The sequence below is a fragment of the Lissotriton vulgaris genome, chromosome 1_1, assembly GCF_964263255.1.
Source record: "Lissotriton vulgaris chromosome 1_1, aLisVul1.2, whole genome shotgun sequence".
NCBI classification, from domain to species: Eukaryota; Metazoa; Chordata; class Amphibia; order Caudata; family Salamandridae; genus Lissotriton; species Lissotriton vulgaris.
The window spans coordinates 370629651-370644651 of record NC_141685.1 but is presented as its reverse complement, the minus strand read 5'-3'; the positions used below and the strand labels follow the sequence as shown (position 1 = coordinate 370644651).

Below are 15001 nucleotides of genomic sequence, written 5' to 3'. Positions count from 1 at the left end.
CAACCTTCCTCTCGAAATCTGCAACGTTATCTTAGAAGCCACCTGTTTCTCCACCAAGATGGTATACGCCTGCTGTTGGGGAACATTTGTGGTATGGTGTACAGAAAGACAGATCGATCCCCTTTCTGCCTCACTTTCTCAGGTCCTTATCTTCATTCTTTCTCTTGCCTAGCAGGACTCTTCTCTGGGTACTCTCAAGGGCTTTCTTTCCCCCTTTTGAGCTTTTCTGCAGTTGCCTGACCAGCCATCCTTCTTCTAATCCTCTATTGTAAATAGATTTTTGTCTTTGTACGAGAGCTTGCTATCAACCGAAAGTGGTCACTCCCTTTCACATATGCCAGTGTATCACTCTGCCTACTTTTTAAGATTTGCCACATCTCTCTAAGGAAGAGGAGTGACTTCTCCGTCTGGACCTAAAAAGAGTGTTGCCGTTCTACCTTGACCGCACACGAGAATTCTGGGTGGATGACCAACTCTTTGTGTTGTATGTCGGAGTAAAGAAAGGAAGGGCTGTCCAGAAGCGGACCATTTCCCGATGAAACGTGCTCTGTATCAAGATCTGCTACGCAGTGGCCCAGAATCAACCCCCTGAGGGCATGCATGGTAATTCCACCAGAGCTATTGCTGCTACCACTGTGCAGGCCTGCAGAGTTCCGGTCCTGGATATCTGACAGGCAGAAATGCCGGCTTCCTTGCACATAGTCCCAAATCACTACAGCCTGGACAGTAAGCTCCGTTGGGCATTTTGTCTGTTGGGTCCTGCAGGACTTCCTCATATGAAACTGCTCCGCAGATCCCTCTCCGGGAGGTATTGCTTTGGTATCTATTTCAAAAGGTAAGGAATCTGTAGCTAGAAGTCTGTCAGACAAACAAGTTACTTACCTTTAGTAAAGCCTTATCTGATAGTGAGACTAACAAGCAGCAGATTCTTTACCAACCCACTCAACCTACCAGCTCTGCAAACTGATTTCTAAGGACAGGGCTGTTCCCCTTTCAGTGCCCTAGTTTTCGAATCCAAGGGTCAGTGTTCTTGTGGGTCTGTGCTCGTGTAGTGGAAAGTCGCAAAAAGAAATTGCCATTAGCATGCTAGGGAGGCATCTTTTATAAGCAATGCGCACATCACTTCTGACACGGATGACTCATACCCCATATACTGGTGTGCAGTTGTACTGCTCGCAAACATTTTCTATATACAGTCTGGTTCTTAGAGATAATTCAAAAGGTAAGAAATCTGTGGCTAGATAGAGCCTCTACCAGAGAAGGCATTACCGAAGGTAAGAAACTTGTTCGTTCACCAGCTTCTGGAAGATGACTGATGCATTTTTCAACCCGAAGGGCATCAATTTAATTTGAAAGTGGCCTTAAGGTGTAGGAAAAGTAGACCTCTCCTTGGCTCCTGGTGCGAGGGCTGTCTGCTTATAAACTGATGTCAGGTCAAAGGTACTCCGATATTTCACTGCCCCCAACCAATCAACGAGCTCATCATCTCTTTGTATGGGGGCAGCATCCATCTTGCATTGAGGCTCATGTAGTCCACTCACAAGCTCATCACAGGCTTCCCTCCTTTGGCATTGGGCTTGGTCACCAGTAAAACACAGAAGACTGATTTGCATATGGACATGTCTGAACTGGGAGGGCTTGGTGAGCAAAATAAAGATGGATTTAACCCTGATCTGTGACTGGGGGTGAATGTTTTGCCATTGTGCAACATTCCGTCCATCAGCTTGTTTGTTTTGGTGTGCTTGGTCACCAGTACCACTGGGCTGGTCTATGAACTACTGGATGACTCAATCTCCCCAGCTCCAACAACTTAGCAACCTCTTCGTTGATGCTGGCCTTGACCTGGTCAGGCAACCTTTATATTTTAATTTTGACAGGTAAGCTGTCGCTGTTGTCCACATTATGGGTACACCATGTTGTTGTACCTTGGGTTCAGAGAAAGCAGTCCAGTGAACTGCCTCAGTAACTGATGGCAGTCCCTTAGTTGCTGTTCTGTCAAGGTGGAGGAGCGAACTACTCATTAAACACTTCCATCTTGGGCATTAGAGGTCAAGAGGTCTGGAAGAGGTTCACTTTGTTCCTCCTCTGTTCCATCCGTTACCATCAACTTGATGATGTCTTCCCTGTCATGGTGCAACTTGAGCCAAATCACATAGATGACCCTATAATCACTCCTGGGGGTACCCAATTTTACAAAGTAGGTGACTTCCCCCTTTTTCTCTGTGATTAGGTATGGCTCAGTCCACTTGTCCTGCAGTGCTCTGGGTGCCACTGGCTCCAAAACACATGCCAACGTCCTGGCTGGTACTCTGCCATGAAGACCTTTTGGTCATACTAGTGCCTCACATGCTCCTGGCTTGATCATGTTCTCATTTGCCTTTTTCATATACTCCTCATCCTAGAGAGAAGGTAAAGTACGAACTCCACTACTTCCTGGTTTGTTCGTGGATGGTGCTTTCCCAACCCTCTCTAACCAAGCCTAGTGGACCACTTGCATTGTTTCCGAAGAGAAGCTCAAAATGACTGAAGCCAACTCCTTTTTTGGGAACCTATCTGTGTGCAAATAGCAGGCATGGCAGAATTACATCCCATCTCCTCCTGAGTTTCTCAGGTAACCCCAGGATCATGTCTTTCATCTTGAAAGTCACATTACACTGATCCCAGCCTTTTAATAAACTGACATAAAATTATTGCCTCAATCAGGGAACCAACTCTGGTGAAGATTCCCAGGAGGCACCTAGCCACTGCAGGAGCAGAGACTGTCCTAAGGCGATAGCCTCTGGATATATGGTGGCATGGTCCACTACCAGCAAGTGAAACCTGTTCTCCTTGACTTTCCCTCTGGGCCCGCTTCACTCTGGTTATGACAGAAACATATGCGATAAGACCCAGCATTGCTGCAAGGGTTCTTTTTGTTCCACCTCTGTCCAAGCAGAGGTTTCAAGATCATTGCCCAGTAGACATTGCACTTGGATGGCAGAAGACTCAGCTACTTTCTTTGGGCCAATCACTCCTCCCCACACAGTCTTCCACAGCCATAGAGTGTGACTTTGACATTGTCAGCATTGACAAACTTGTGTACGTCCTCTGGCAGGATCTGGTCTGGGCCAGCCAGTTTGGCCATCACTATGGTCACACTACACCTGTATACCTCAGTCTTCACCCCCACCCCATTGATTTTTGGCCACTGTAGGCACTATTTCTCCAAGGACAGTGAGCCAAAGGATCAATTTTCTCTTCACCCATGAACTCTAATGTGGCCTCTGTGTACCCTTTGAGGTCTCTAAGGGCAATCTCACGCCCTATCCCTACACTAGACACCCCTTTAGACTGGTCATCAGTGGATGCCTTCTTTGTGCACTCTGCATCTCTGTAGCAAGCGTGTATAAGGTTCTATATTAAAGAGACAAACAAATATAACTCCACATACTACAATCTACCCCTTTGTGTCCTGGCAAAATGCAATCTAAACACACCCCAGCTTTTCAGAGGCCAAACTACTTTCTAAGACACCCCCTCCCCTTTGAGAGTGATGTGGCTTGAGACACTCCCCTCCCTTTAGCAAGCATCCTTTGGGGACATTTTGTGGCTGTTTGTTTTAACCTTAAACCCCCCCATACCTTTTTCCCCTGAATGGGGGCCTGAACACTTTTTTCTGGTCCCCTCCCAGGGTTTTGTTGAGGACCCTGGTAGGAGCCCACTCATTAGCTTTCTTGTCCTGTTTCCTTGGACTAGACTACTTAGTCTTCCAGATATTGGTGCAACTTTTCGGAGTAACAATTTGCCAAAATGTGCCCCTTAATTAAATTGTAGAGCCCTTCAAATGTGTCTACTTTGTTGTCTTTAATCCAGCCATTTAGTGCCTTAACTGAAGTGTCAACAAAGTCTATCCATGTCTGTGAAGCACCCTTCTGGGTTGTCCTAAACTTGAGCCGATACTTCTCAGGGGTCAAACCAAAGAGCTCTCCTATATCTAATGCCAGCCACTTCTCATTGTCATCCCCCTTGGCATAACTAGGGACAATTCCTTTGGGCATTGTGACATCAGGAGCTCTACTACCAGCACCTCTAGTTACCACTCTGCTGCCACCATCTTCTCTGGGCTCCAGACCAAGTTTGTACCTCCTCTCTTCCAGGGACAATCTTCTTTCAGCCAGGGCTATAGTTCTGTCTTCCAGATCCAGGGCTGCCTTACTTTCTTGCAAGGACCTCTGGCTAGTGATAAAGCTTGCTTAACTGTTGACTCTGTAGATCATTCTAGGTCCAATAAAAGGGGATATGTTTTACCCTACTTGCTCAATTCAGGATACTGTGATTGTCCTTTACATCATCTTCTCCCACACCACCTTTGTGCTGTTCCTTCCCTAGTGGTGGAGGTACCCAGCGGGCCTCTTAAGTTCTGAGGGCCTTGAACAGCTCCTTTTCCCTGGCCCCCATGTTGATCTTTAAGGCGCTGCAAAATGCCCTCAGCTTATCTCTCTTGAAGGAGGACTGGTTCGCCTTGTCGAACTCCATGTTTTATAGGTCCACGTACATACAGTTCTTTGTATCACACAGTAATAAGGAAATTCATTTTCTAGACCTCACTATTAAAGTAGAGGATGAAGCATTGTACGTCACACTATTCTGGAAGCCTACAGAGTGCAACACACTGCTGAGATACACCAGCCACCACCCCAAGAGTTTGCATGGCCATCTCCCATATGATCAATTCCAAAGGAATTGTTCCAGTAGTGTAGATTTTTTCTGTGAATCTGACCTCCTCATTAAGATTGCACGACAAGGGGTACCCCAAAAGGACTACTGAAGCACTCTTGTAAAAGAGCCTGGTATTTGCCACTGGCGACCTTGCTAGAATCTAGTAGAAAAATATCAACAGCAACAGAATGATTGTGAAACCACTTTACTTTTTAATACATAGGGGTTAGAGAGGATACTCTTGATCAGCATTTTTAATGTAGTAATTTGGGATTTTGTGAGGAATTTCCCACGTAGATATATGGTTGAGTTTTTATATATATTCACTACCTGATAGGATAGCTATATGAGGTAGATCCAATTAAAAGCCAGTGTTTTCTATGATACATGGGAACCTTTTTTCAAGGGAAACCAGGTTATTCCCAGCCCTTCCATGACTCCAGGTTAGTCATACCCGGTGTTGATCACTGTTTAGTCATTTTCCTTACAAAGTCTGACATGATACATTTTAACATACAGGTGTTCCATACATATTGTGCCCTGATGAAGACCTGCCTTGAGGTAAAGAAGGCACACGCTTCCTAAGAGGGTCGAAATGTTGATGTTTTTACATTCAGGCTGTACAAATGAATTGCGGGTTTTGGGCGAAATAAGGACTGGTGCACCTAGCCCGCCAATGAGTGACCACAGATCTGTATGTGTTGGAAAGGCTTATTTGAAGACTTAAATTGTTTCTGTATACGTGTTTAATCACTTTTTTCTTGTTGCACTGCACAAGCACTTTATTCACTCATCACGTATGGAGCACCTTAACGTTTGATTTATGGAATTGATATCATTTAGCAACTAAATACTCTTTCTTCTCAGCAATTGAATTGACTAGACCTGCATGTATTTTTTCTACTTTCGTATGTGATTTAATCACGCAAGCATAAGATTGTGCAATTAAGCAAATACTATTTCACCAATCCGACAGACCAAATTCCTTCTGTACAGCTTCCGAAGATGCACAGCTTACCTCTTCTCAGTTTAGATAGTAAAGTATTAGCATTATTGCCAACAGACTGATGAGCGTGATAAAAGGACTGGTATTGCCAGACCAGACTGGGTTCATGCATGCCAGATCCAATATATGTGCACTGTTTGTAATAATTTGCCAGGTAGACCCTGAGATCTCGATGATAGGTGTCTTCCTAACTGCAAAAAGACCTTTAACTGCAGTGGCCTTTCCTATACACAGTCTTGTGGAGGATGGGGCCAGAGGCACACCTACATGTTAACTCAATTAAATACATGCCTGCCTACCCTTGTACAATCATTATCGGGATCCATACCTCTCATTAAAGGCATGAGACAGGTCTGCCCACTCTCTCTACTTCTGTTTGCTATAGCGATGGAACCCGTGGCCTGTAAACTACTGTAACACCATACACATACATAACTGTCCTTAACAAATAGATGTTTGATTGTATCAATGTATGTGGATAACATAATGTTATTCATCAAAAATCCAGCCGCAAATCTCATGCTGATGCTTTGTGAAAATTTGGTGCCTATTCGTAGATAGCGGGATACTGATGCAAATTGAGCAACCAATTTCGACTACCCATTGCTTTGGACAGACCCTTGAGAAGATATCTGGGTGTCCACATACGCAAAACAAGGACTTTGTCCTCAAGGACACCCAAGACCTTATAATGACCAGTATGCAATAGAAAGGTAGATAAGATTACGGCTATCAGTAGCTGGAAGATTAGCAATTTTAAAAATGGTAGTAATGCCTAAGCTTATATAACACTTTAGGAACGTTCGGATCCCTCTGCTGCAGAGGTTTTTTAAGGCCCCTACTTTCTGATGGCAAGGTGACGGGTGTGATTACACTGGAGGCCATGACTTTACCAATTACTATGGGAGAGTTGGCGGGCCTGGACCTTGAATTTTACTTCAGTCTTTGCACTGTGCTGGCAACAACCCCGGCCACTCATACCACACCTGGTCACTTAGGCAGAATAGAGGTGGACATGCTTAAAACTTGTCTTTCCACAAAGGTACCTTAACCCAGAGATCGTATTGGTACGGGCGGAGTACAGAATGTGCCACTGGATATGAACACGCCACCTGTATTCTCCAAGAGCTCCCCTTATTGCTAATGTAGAACTCCCCCTAACAATTCAAAGGACTCACTGATTAAACATGAAACGACTCCGGCGGGGCACATGAGCCATAACAAGCCCTTTGCCACCAGAGCAATTTATGGATAAAGGGCACGCTATTGTTCTTGACATGTTTATCTCCCTTAGGCCGACGAATGCGGTGGCTCTCACTGCCCTGTATTGCTTACTAAGCTTATTGATATAGTGTTTAATGGAGGATGTGTATCGCAGTTTAATAAGCTGTCCATTGAAAGAAAGAAGGATTTGAGTAGGCAGTGAATGCTCATAAGTGGTCGTACTGCTGTGCCAAGAAGACACAAGTTCAATGAACGACAGACACAAGGTGATGAACTTCAAGTTTCTACACAGACTATATCATCTCTCGTTCTGCTACACAAATTTGACAATGCTAAAACGCATGAATGTCCTCGATGTAACCAACCTAAGGAAGATTTCGGTCTTTAGCCTTGATGGGCTAAAAAATGAGAAGTTTTGTCTATGCCAATGTCATTGAATGTTTTGATGCAAAGGGCTGATGCTTATGTTGACTGAATAAAAACAAAATAAAAAAAAGTTAACATCTTAACATAGCTCACCTAAAATTATACAAGGTAGATGACTTCTAGTCAGTAGCACCCCCAATGGGATACAAGTAATTTGTACTTTATGACTCAGGCTCCCAGTTTTCCAATTTTGCTGAGTTTTACAGATAAATACAGTCAGAAAATAACGTGTTTCCTGTCTGTATGTATTTTTAAATGCAGAAAAATAACAGAAAATTGTGCTTCTTGGGAGAGAGACTCCATTCTGCCTTACATGAATTCGAGGCAAAGATGAGCAGAGAGCCAGCATGGGGAGTTAAAAAGCAGGATGATATTTAAATAAATACAGGCATATGTTAACATATATTTGTAGTACAAAGTACCCGTGGGTGTAGTGTTTTGTTATATAGGGCTGCTTAATTTACTAAAACCCGGTAGGCATCCACATATGAGTGCATGTCTAAGAGTAAAATAAATGTGGAAATATACCATTTCACAACTCTATTGTGTAACACACCAAATAAATATGGATAAATACAAATACAATGGGCAAAAAAGAAATATGGATAAATACAGATGGAAATGTTAAAAAAAAATCCATGAAAGTGGGAGCCCTATTTATGACTCCTGCAAGATTGACTAAAGTGGCTCTGCTGATGCTCCCCTGGGAGACGTCTCAAAGCACACTGGGCCTCCTCTCGGTCACAAACCATGGCTTACCCATAAGGAACTTGTGAATGTTTACGCACCTCAGTCTGGCTAGAGTAATCCACGAGTTGGTATGCCTCCGAGGTGCATATATGTATTTATTTACCTATGCAGTAGAATACATATCAGGAGGAGTAACATTCTAGATTTTAGAAACCTGGTTCAGCTCGTTCCTGGGGCAAAGGAAGGGGGCATTCGATTCTCTGTGATAGTCAAAGTGTTACTGTAATTTTGCCGACAACACTCATCCTGGTGTAAAACAGGGCCACCGTTCGCAAAAGTGAGGTTCCTTGCTAAATACTGTGCAGATTGTCTACATATTCAGATCATTATAGAGTACATGCCTAGTGCATTTACCTTTTCGTTTTGAATGTTTGTGTCCTCACAGGTGGAAGAAAAGACCAAATATGACGTCATCTTTGACAGCCTCAGCCCTGTGAGTGGATTTCTCTCCGGTGATAAAGTAAAGCCGGTGCTGCTGAACTCCAAGCTCCCGGTGGACGTCCTGGGAAGAGTAAGAGAAGGGTCCGCGTCCGTTGAGTGGGCAATGTGATATATTGTCAGCACTGCGGGCCACATTAGTTGCCTCGTCACTCTTAATCACTGCGTTTGTTGTATTTGCTTGTGAAGTGTCCAATACACTACTGTCTGTTCACTTCATCATTTATCTAGTAAATCAGCCAGATCTTTTCAGTTCTAACCATTCAAACTCAATCACCAGTGTACCAACAATATTACCCTGTGCGGGCATCTTGTGGGTGCATTGGACAAAGTAAGGTTCTCCCCCAAAAGAATGATGGACCCGTTCGCCCTCTTGTTCCCTTCTATATGTTCGTATGTGACGTTGCCGAAGTGATGTAGAAGTGAAGGACTGCCAGGGTGCAGCTAGTGAGAGGTCCTATCACAGGCATCGAAGTGAATTGGAAACAGGGAGGTGGCGTCCGGGAAAACCGTGGGAATGATCCTGGAGATGGAAGGCAAGGGCCACTGTGCCAAGTCGTTGGGTTCGGCTACAGCCGCCTTGATGAGCATTACAAAAAGAAGGGGCGATCTGGTGTCATGTGTTTGATTTCATGCTAAAAATACTCCAAGGAAAGTATGAGGGCGACGTAGAGGCAGTTATATATATCAATGTGAACACAACTGCATTGTATGCAGACATTTGAGACATGGTATAGTTGCCTGTTGATCTTATCAGTTGAAGCCTGTAATGGTTTCTATTTGTTTCAAAAAGCAATACAACATTTGATTATGGATATATATACACCCTTCCTCGCACCACCTTTAATAAATCATTTAAACACACCCAAACCAGGGAGTGTGCGCCGAGCCTGAGTGTCTGGGTTCCCTAGCAGTGGAAGTAGAGTCAATTGTCTCATTAAACAGTATGAAGACATAAAAACATGGTAATAAAGAGGAAGCGCGTAAACAGTATTGTTATTGTGAGAGACCCTGGCTGGAGAGTTGGTGAAATAGTTTCATCATTCATTGTATTGAAGTATGTATTCTATTCCCAGGGTGCATTAAGAGCTTCCCTCCTCTGATCCCCTACCCTCTACTGGCTCCAACCCTTGTGAATTGTTTTCTATGTAAAGCTTGATTTGCTGTCCAGTGGACATATAAGACTGTTGTGCATGTGTACCTGATCCGTGATCGTAGGCATTGAGGCCATATATGATACGGAGTTATTTTATTGGCACATTAAATAAAATACATAGACCTGCACTACTGCGGTGTCGATATTACTGCTCACAAGCATTGTCTTCAAAGTTTGGGATGATACTCCTGGTTTTAGGCAGTACATATTGAAACCGTGACAAGAACATACAAATCTGCACTGATTGTACATCTGACTGTAAGTTGCTCTAGAAGGACAAAGTGGCACATTTGGGTTTGCAGTTGAACGATTCGGGTAGAATATGCTCCACTGTGTATACCATAATAATTAATGGAAGACTGCTTTCTAGTAAACATCAACTTTATCGCCCTATGCACGAGAAGCACTCAAACTATCCCTGCTTTGTGGTAGGTGTAATCTGTAAAGCATTAGCATTTTTTTGGAGTAAAATCTGCATCACTTGATGTTACAGAATGTCAGCAGGGATCGCGCTAGAGTAGAAAAGAGCTTGATTTACCCTTGCCTGAAGGATTGGCTGATCAAGGAAACTCCCATCTCCAATGTCAGACGGATAGACATGGAACAGTACACTTCCTGTTCCACTTAGAGTTCCTCTTCAATGCAAGAAGGTTGTCACCACCCTTTAAACAGAATGTTTTTGGCTGCAGAGGGGTACCATGATTCCAATGATAGTGCTGGAGTTTCAAAGGAATGCCCCCTTTAGCAGGTCTCACGATCTCTGATGGTAACAGTACTGAACTTACCATGTATGACGCTGTCCTACATTTATCTCGAACTACATGTGAAACTGAATTTGAAACCACTTCTGTAAGGTCTCTGCAGTCACGGCACTGTGAAGATTTAACTGAGAAGTTTTGCATCAGTCTGCAGTGGTGGATATGCGTATACTGCACAAAGAAAGACCTTTGTTGGTTTCAAATCCTTTGATGATATTCACACCAGGTACTTCTCTGACCGGGTGGGTGGCACATATCTGTAATGTAAATGTAAATGTATTTGAGCTTATATAGCGCACAGCTACCCACAAAGGGTTTCCCGGCGCTTGCTTAGGGAACCCGTCCTGGTATTCCCCTGTGAGATAACCCCGGCAGGGTATCCACAAGGTGAAAGCCAGGCATCCCGCTGCGAGGGGCCGTTGTGGAGATTAAGCAAGCTATTGCCCATAGTCGCAGAGTGTGAACCCGTGAGTTGAGGAGGCACCGGAGCGAGAATTATCGAGTCCATGGAATTTTTTAGCCCAAGACCCGCCGAGGCGGGGAATTGAACCCTGGTCCAGGGCCGATCTCAGCTTCCGGGTCTGCCGCCTCTAACCCCTGAGCCACACTTCTCCACTTCTCCATATGATGATGATGTAGACATATGGGTCTCACAAGAGAGAGCACTCTTACATTAAAATGCTAGTGTGACCATGTTCTTGGCTCTAAAGGCATTTCATGTTCTTTAACGTTAAATTTTGTTTTGTTGATCTAAACTGAAAACAGAACGAAGTGCAACATTCTAAAGCAGAGTGCCATACATTTTATAGGAAAGGCAGAACATCTGTCTCTCATTGATGCCACATAATACACAGCTATACAATGACCTTGTGTTCTATATACTTTTTCAGAGGAACTTGCATCATGCCACAGCGAATTGTGAATGTGTGGTACACATCAACCAAGTATCTGTTTGCAATGAGATAAAACCGACAGCAGTCCAGAGGCAATGATTTTTAATCTTTACCACTTAAAGCACCGGTGATGAGAAAATGAAGTCCATCATTGATGACCATGATTCTCGTTTCGTTTGTTAGGTTCAAGCATTCTGTCCTTGTCCTTAATGATAATTTCGGTCTCAACACATTGGATCTTGACACCTCCTCATTGTCTACCAACTATGAAACGGTGGATAACTCACCCAGATTCAAAACTACTCCGCTTCGCTCCAGAAGGATGAAACGTTCCTTGAGTTTGGTTGTTTACAGATATTTAAAGTATATATATGTAGGTCTTTAGAGGAACACCACGGGCACCAATTAGTTAGAAGCAAAGTGACAAAAATGTGTTAGAGCACCACTGTACTACAACACCTTTTAAACCGTAGCGATGTAAGATTGTCGTATGGATCTGTAAGGTACTTTCAGCTGTGCTGATAGCCAACCTGACGGAAATAAAGGTGGCTCTTTGGTTATGATATCGGTTGTTCAGGTGTTGCTGGTAGGGCTCAGAAGAATGATTTTAGTTTGTTGACTACCACCTTATAAAAGGCGCCTTGATATTGTTTTAGCTAAGTTAATGCCACTCCTTTTTGAATCCCGCAACAAGTGTCCAGTATAAAAGGTTTACATTTAAATTTGTGTTTTACGTTACAATTAAATTGCTAAGAAGACTTATCGAATCACCAGTAATTATTATTTTAAAACACATTGTTTGCAGGATTTGCTGTGCACGTTCCTCTCATTTCCACCATTGTATTTGGAGTAGAGTTAGACATCTCCATCTGAGACCACTTTGCAATCTGAAAAAGAGCTTGAGGTCACCAGTTTTGAAGTGGTACAGAACACCTATAGAAGTATCATCATAGACACTGTGTCCGGGACAGTCAGACACCCCCATCCAGGCCATAAGGGAATGACTAGCAGGGATATTAGATGGAAAAACGTACCCTTTTGGTTTTATCCTCGATATGATGCTAGGTTGGTACAATCCAATCTGCAATTTGAGCCTTCCTTGTGAACAGCTGTCGGGTTGAACAGCTCTTTAAGCGTAAAAAAGAGAATTAAATTGTGGGGTGATAGTGGGTAGGCTCAGTATGCTGCTCTGGAGTAGAGGGTGCCCTGTGAATTGACTTTGGGAGTCTACAAAGAATTTGAAATCATTGCTGGGTGGTTGGATTCCAACAGTCCCACAGGTGTAATTCTCCCAAAAGATGAAGGTCGAGACCAGGACATCTCGGAACAAGTTTTATTCCACCTCAGAAGCAAAATTGCAGGGGCACTGATACTCTGTCAGCTCCAAGCCCTACCAGGAGAAATATAACCGGTATTTTATAAGCCTCCTCGGTCAGAGAAGCAACTTGATCAAGAACCAGGCCTACAAGGAGCCGAGCGAACCTCAATTTGAGTCTGGATGTCAGGGAAAATCTCAAAACTTGCCTCAATGAATGAGAATGCTTGGTCCGAGAAGAAATGTCATTCATTTATCCACTTTATTTGATTTTTGTTAAAATCATAAAAGTACAAAAATACAAATACAAAGACAACAACACATCCTTAACAAACATTAAACCATCTCAAAGTACAATAATTCTACAGTAATTTTAAAAAGGCAAATACCCAAGTTACTAATTCATAAAACGTTACCATTGCGATTTATACACTGTCTAAACCAGGACATCTTTTTTTCCTCAAACGGTCAGCAGCAACAAGAAAACTAACATTAAAAATGTCCCAGGGGTTACTCAGCATTTGGAGATAGAGTAAGGCCGGTCTAACTAGTACGAAACCCTTACCCCTCAATAGTGGCATTATGAACTTCCTCCTGATAACATTGTAATAATCACAGAACATCATAAAACGTAGAGTATTCTGTACAGAAAAAATATCGCAATGGCAGGGTTCAACCTCCTCTGGCTTACACCACCCCTGGAAATCACCCAAAACCAAGTGGATCAAATTGAAACGGAATCTTGTCAGGAACCAGCGGTGAAAAGGTTTAGTCACCGTTATCAGGTAAGGTTCAATTGACATGGTGGTTTTAGTCAAACTTTGCACCCGAGTTGATGGCTTCTGTAATTCCTGCTCTTCCCGTTCCATCATTACAATATTCTCAAAAATTATTTTGACCCACTCCAAATCCTCCTAACAAATCGTACCACTTAATTTCATTGGATTTATCCAGATTGATAATATCTCGCAGAATCAACTGATTCAGTGTCCATTCTGGATTAAGCCAAGTTTTGACCCAGCACAGAAGTGGAGCTAAACTCAAAATATCCGATACATAGCCTGCTCCAATTCCTGATGAATTGTGTAAGTAGGTGTTGATTGAGGGACAGACAAAAGGCTACGAAGAAATCTATTTTCGACAGTCTGGACCCCTGGCTGCTGTTTAAAACCCCAAATAGAGGAACCATATGCAGCAATAGCCAGGCCCTTCGATCTGTATATTTTCAAAATTGCCTCAACTGGCTTAGCCCCCGGGCGTTAGGCAAACCCTAATAAAGCTGTCATCGACCTGCTAACAGCCAGTCTCTTAGCTTTATCTTGGGGGACCCATGAGCCTTTGTCATCGAATAGTATTCCTAGATGGGTAAAGGAAGTAACCCTGGACACTTCCACACCATTACAAAAGGATGACTTCAGTTTCCTAGTTTTTTTACCGATTGACAATGTGTGCGACTTCCCATTGTTCACAACCAGGTCTAAGGACTGCATATAGTATCGAAAAACATCCAGGAGTTTCTGGAGACCCAACGCAGTACGTGCTAAAAGGACGGCATCAACCGCGTATAGGAGAACCGGTATTAAATATTCTCCTACACGCGGGATGTCCAGGCTAGCCTCCCTCCAAATTTGTCTAGGGCGTTAATATAAAGAGTGAACAATAAAGGTGCCAATATACACTCTTGCTGAACGCCCCAATCCGATTTAAAGGATCTGGTACATCTGCCATCCTGGAAAGTCCTAACTGACGCATACAAGTCCCGGTGGAGATCAGCTAGGAAGTAAACTAGGCGCGGCTCCAAGCCCATTACTAGCAGTATATTCCACAGCCTAGACCTGTTAACCAGGTTGAAGGCTGAGGATAAATCCATAAAGGCCATGTGCAGGGTGCCTTCTTTGGCCACAGTGTACTTGCCAATTAATAAATGCAAGTTGAGGCACTGGTCAATAGTACTTCTTCCATGCCTGAAGCCATGCTGCAGGTCTGATACAATCTTGTTATCATTAATCCAGTCTGTAATCTTAGCTAAGACCACTTTTCCTAGATTTTTAACCATGGAATCAATCAACGATATGGGTCTATAGCATCGCGGTCCCCTCTCTGACCTTTCATAAAGACTGGAATAATGATGGTTTGACTCCAGGATGCCGGAAACCCCTGCGAGCCAGAGGCATTGAAGACATTAGTCAATATTTTTGTCCAAAATTTAGGGTCACATTTATAAAGGTCCGCCGGAACCCCGTCTGGACCTGGGGCTTAATTCCCCGCGGTCTCCTTTATAGCTTTCTCAATATCGACCTCAATAAACACAAAAGGGTCTGTTCCCAGTCGATGAGG

General features: G+C 43.5%; 1 protein-coding gene across 2 annotated transcripts in view; it reads left to right on the top strand.

The window, feature by feature from the left end:
- The window catches only part of EPS15 (epidermal growth factor receptor pathway substrate 15), a 916228-nt gene that overhangs the window by 355664 nt on the left and 545563 nt on the right, over window positions 1-15001 (top strand). For both annotated transcript variants that reach the window (XM_086952422.1, XM_086952423.1), the window contains exon 7: window positions 8490-8615. In XM_086952422.1, coding sequence (XP_086808548.1) covers window positions 8490-8615 — 126 coding nt within the window. The remainder of the gene's footprint in view (window positions 1-8489; window positions 8616-15001) is intronic.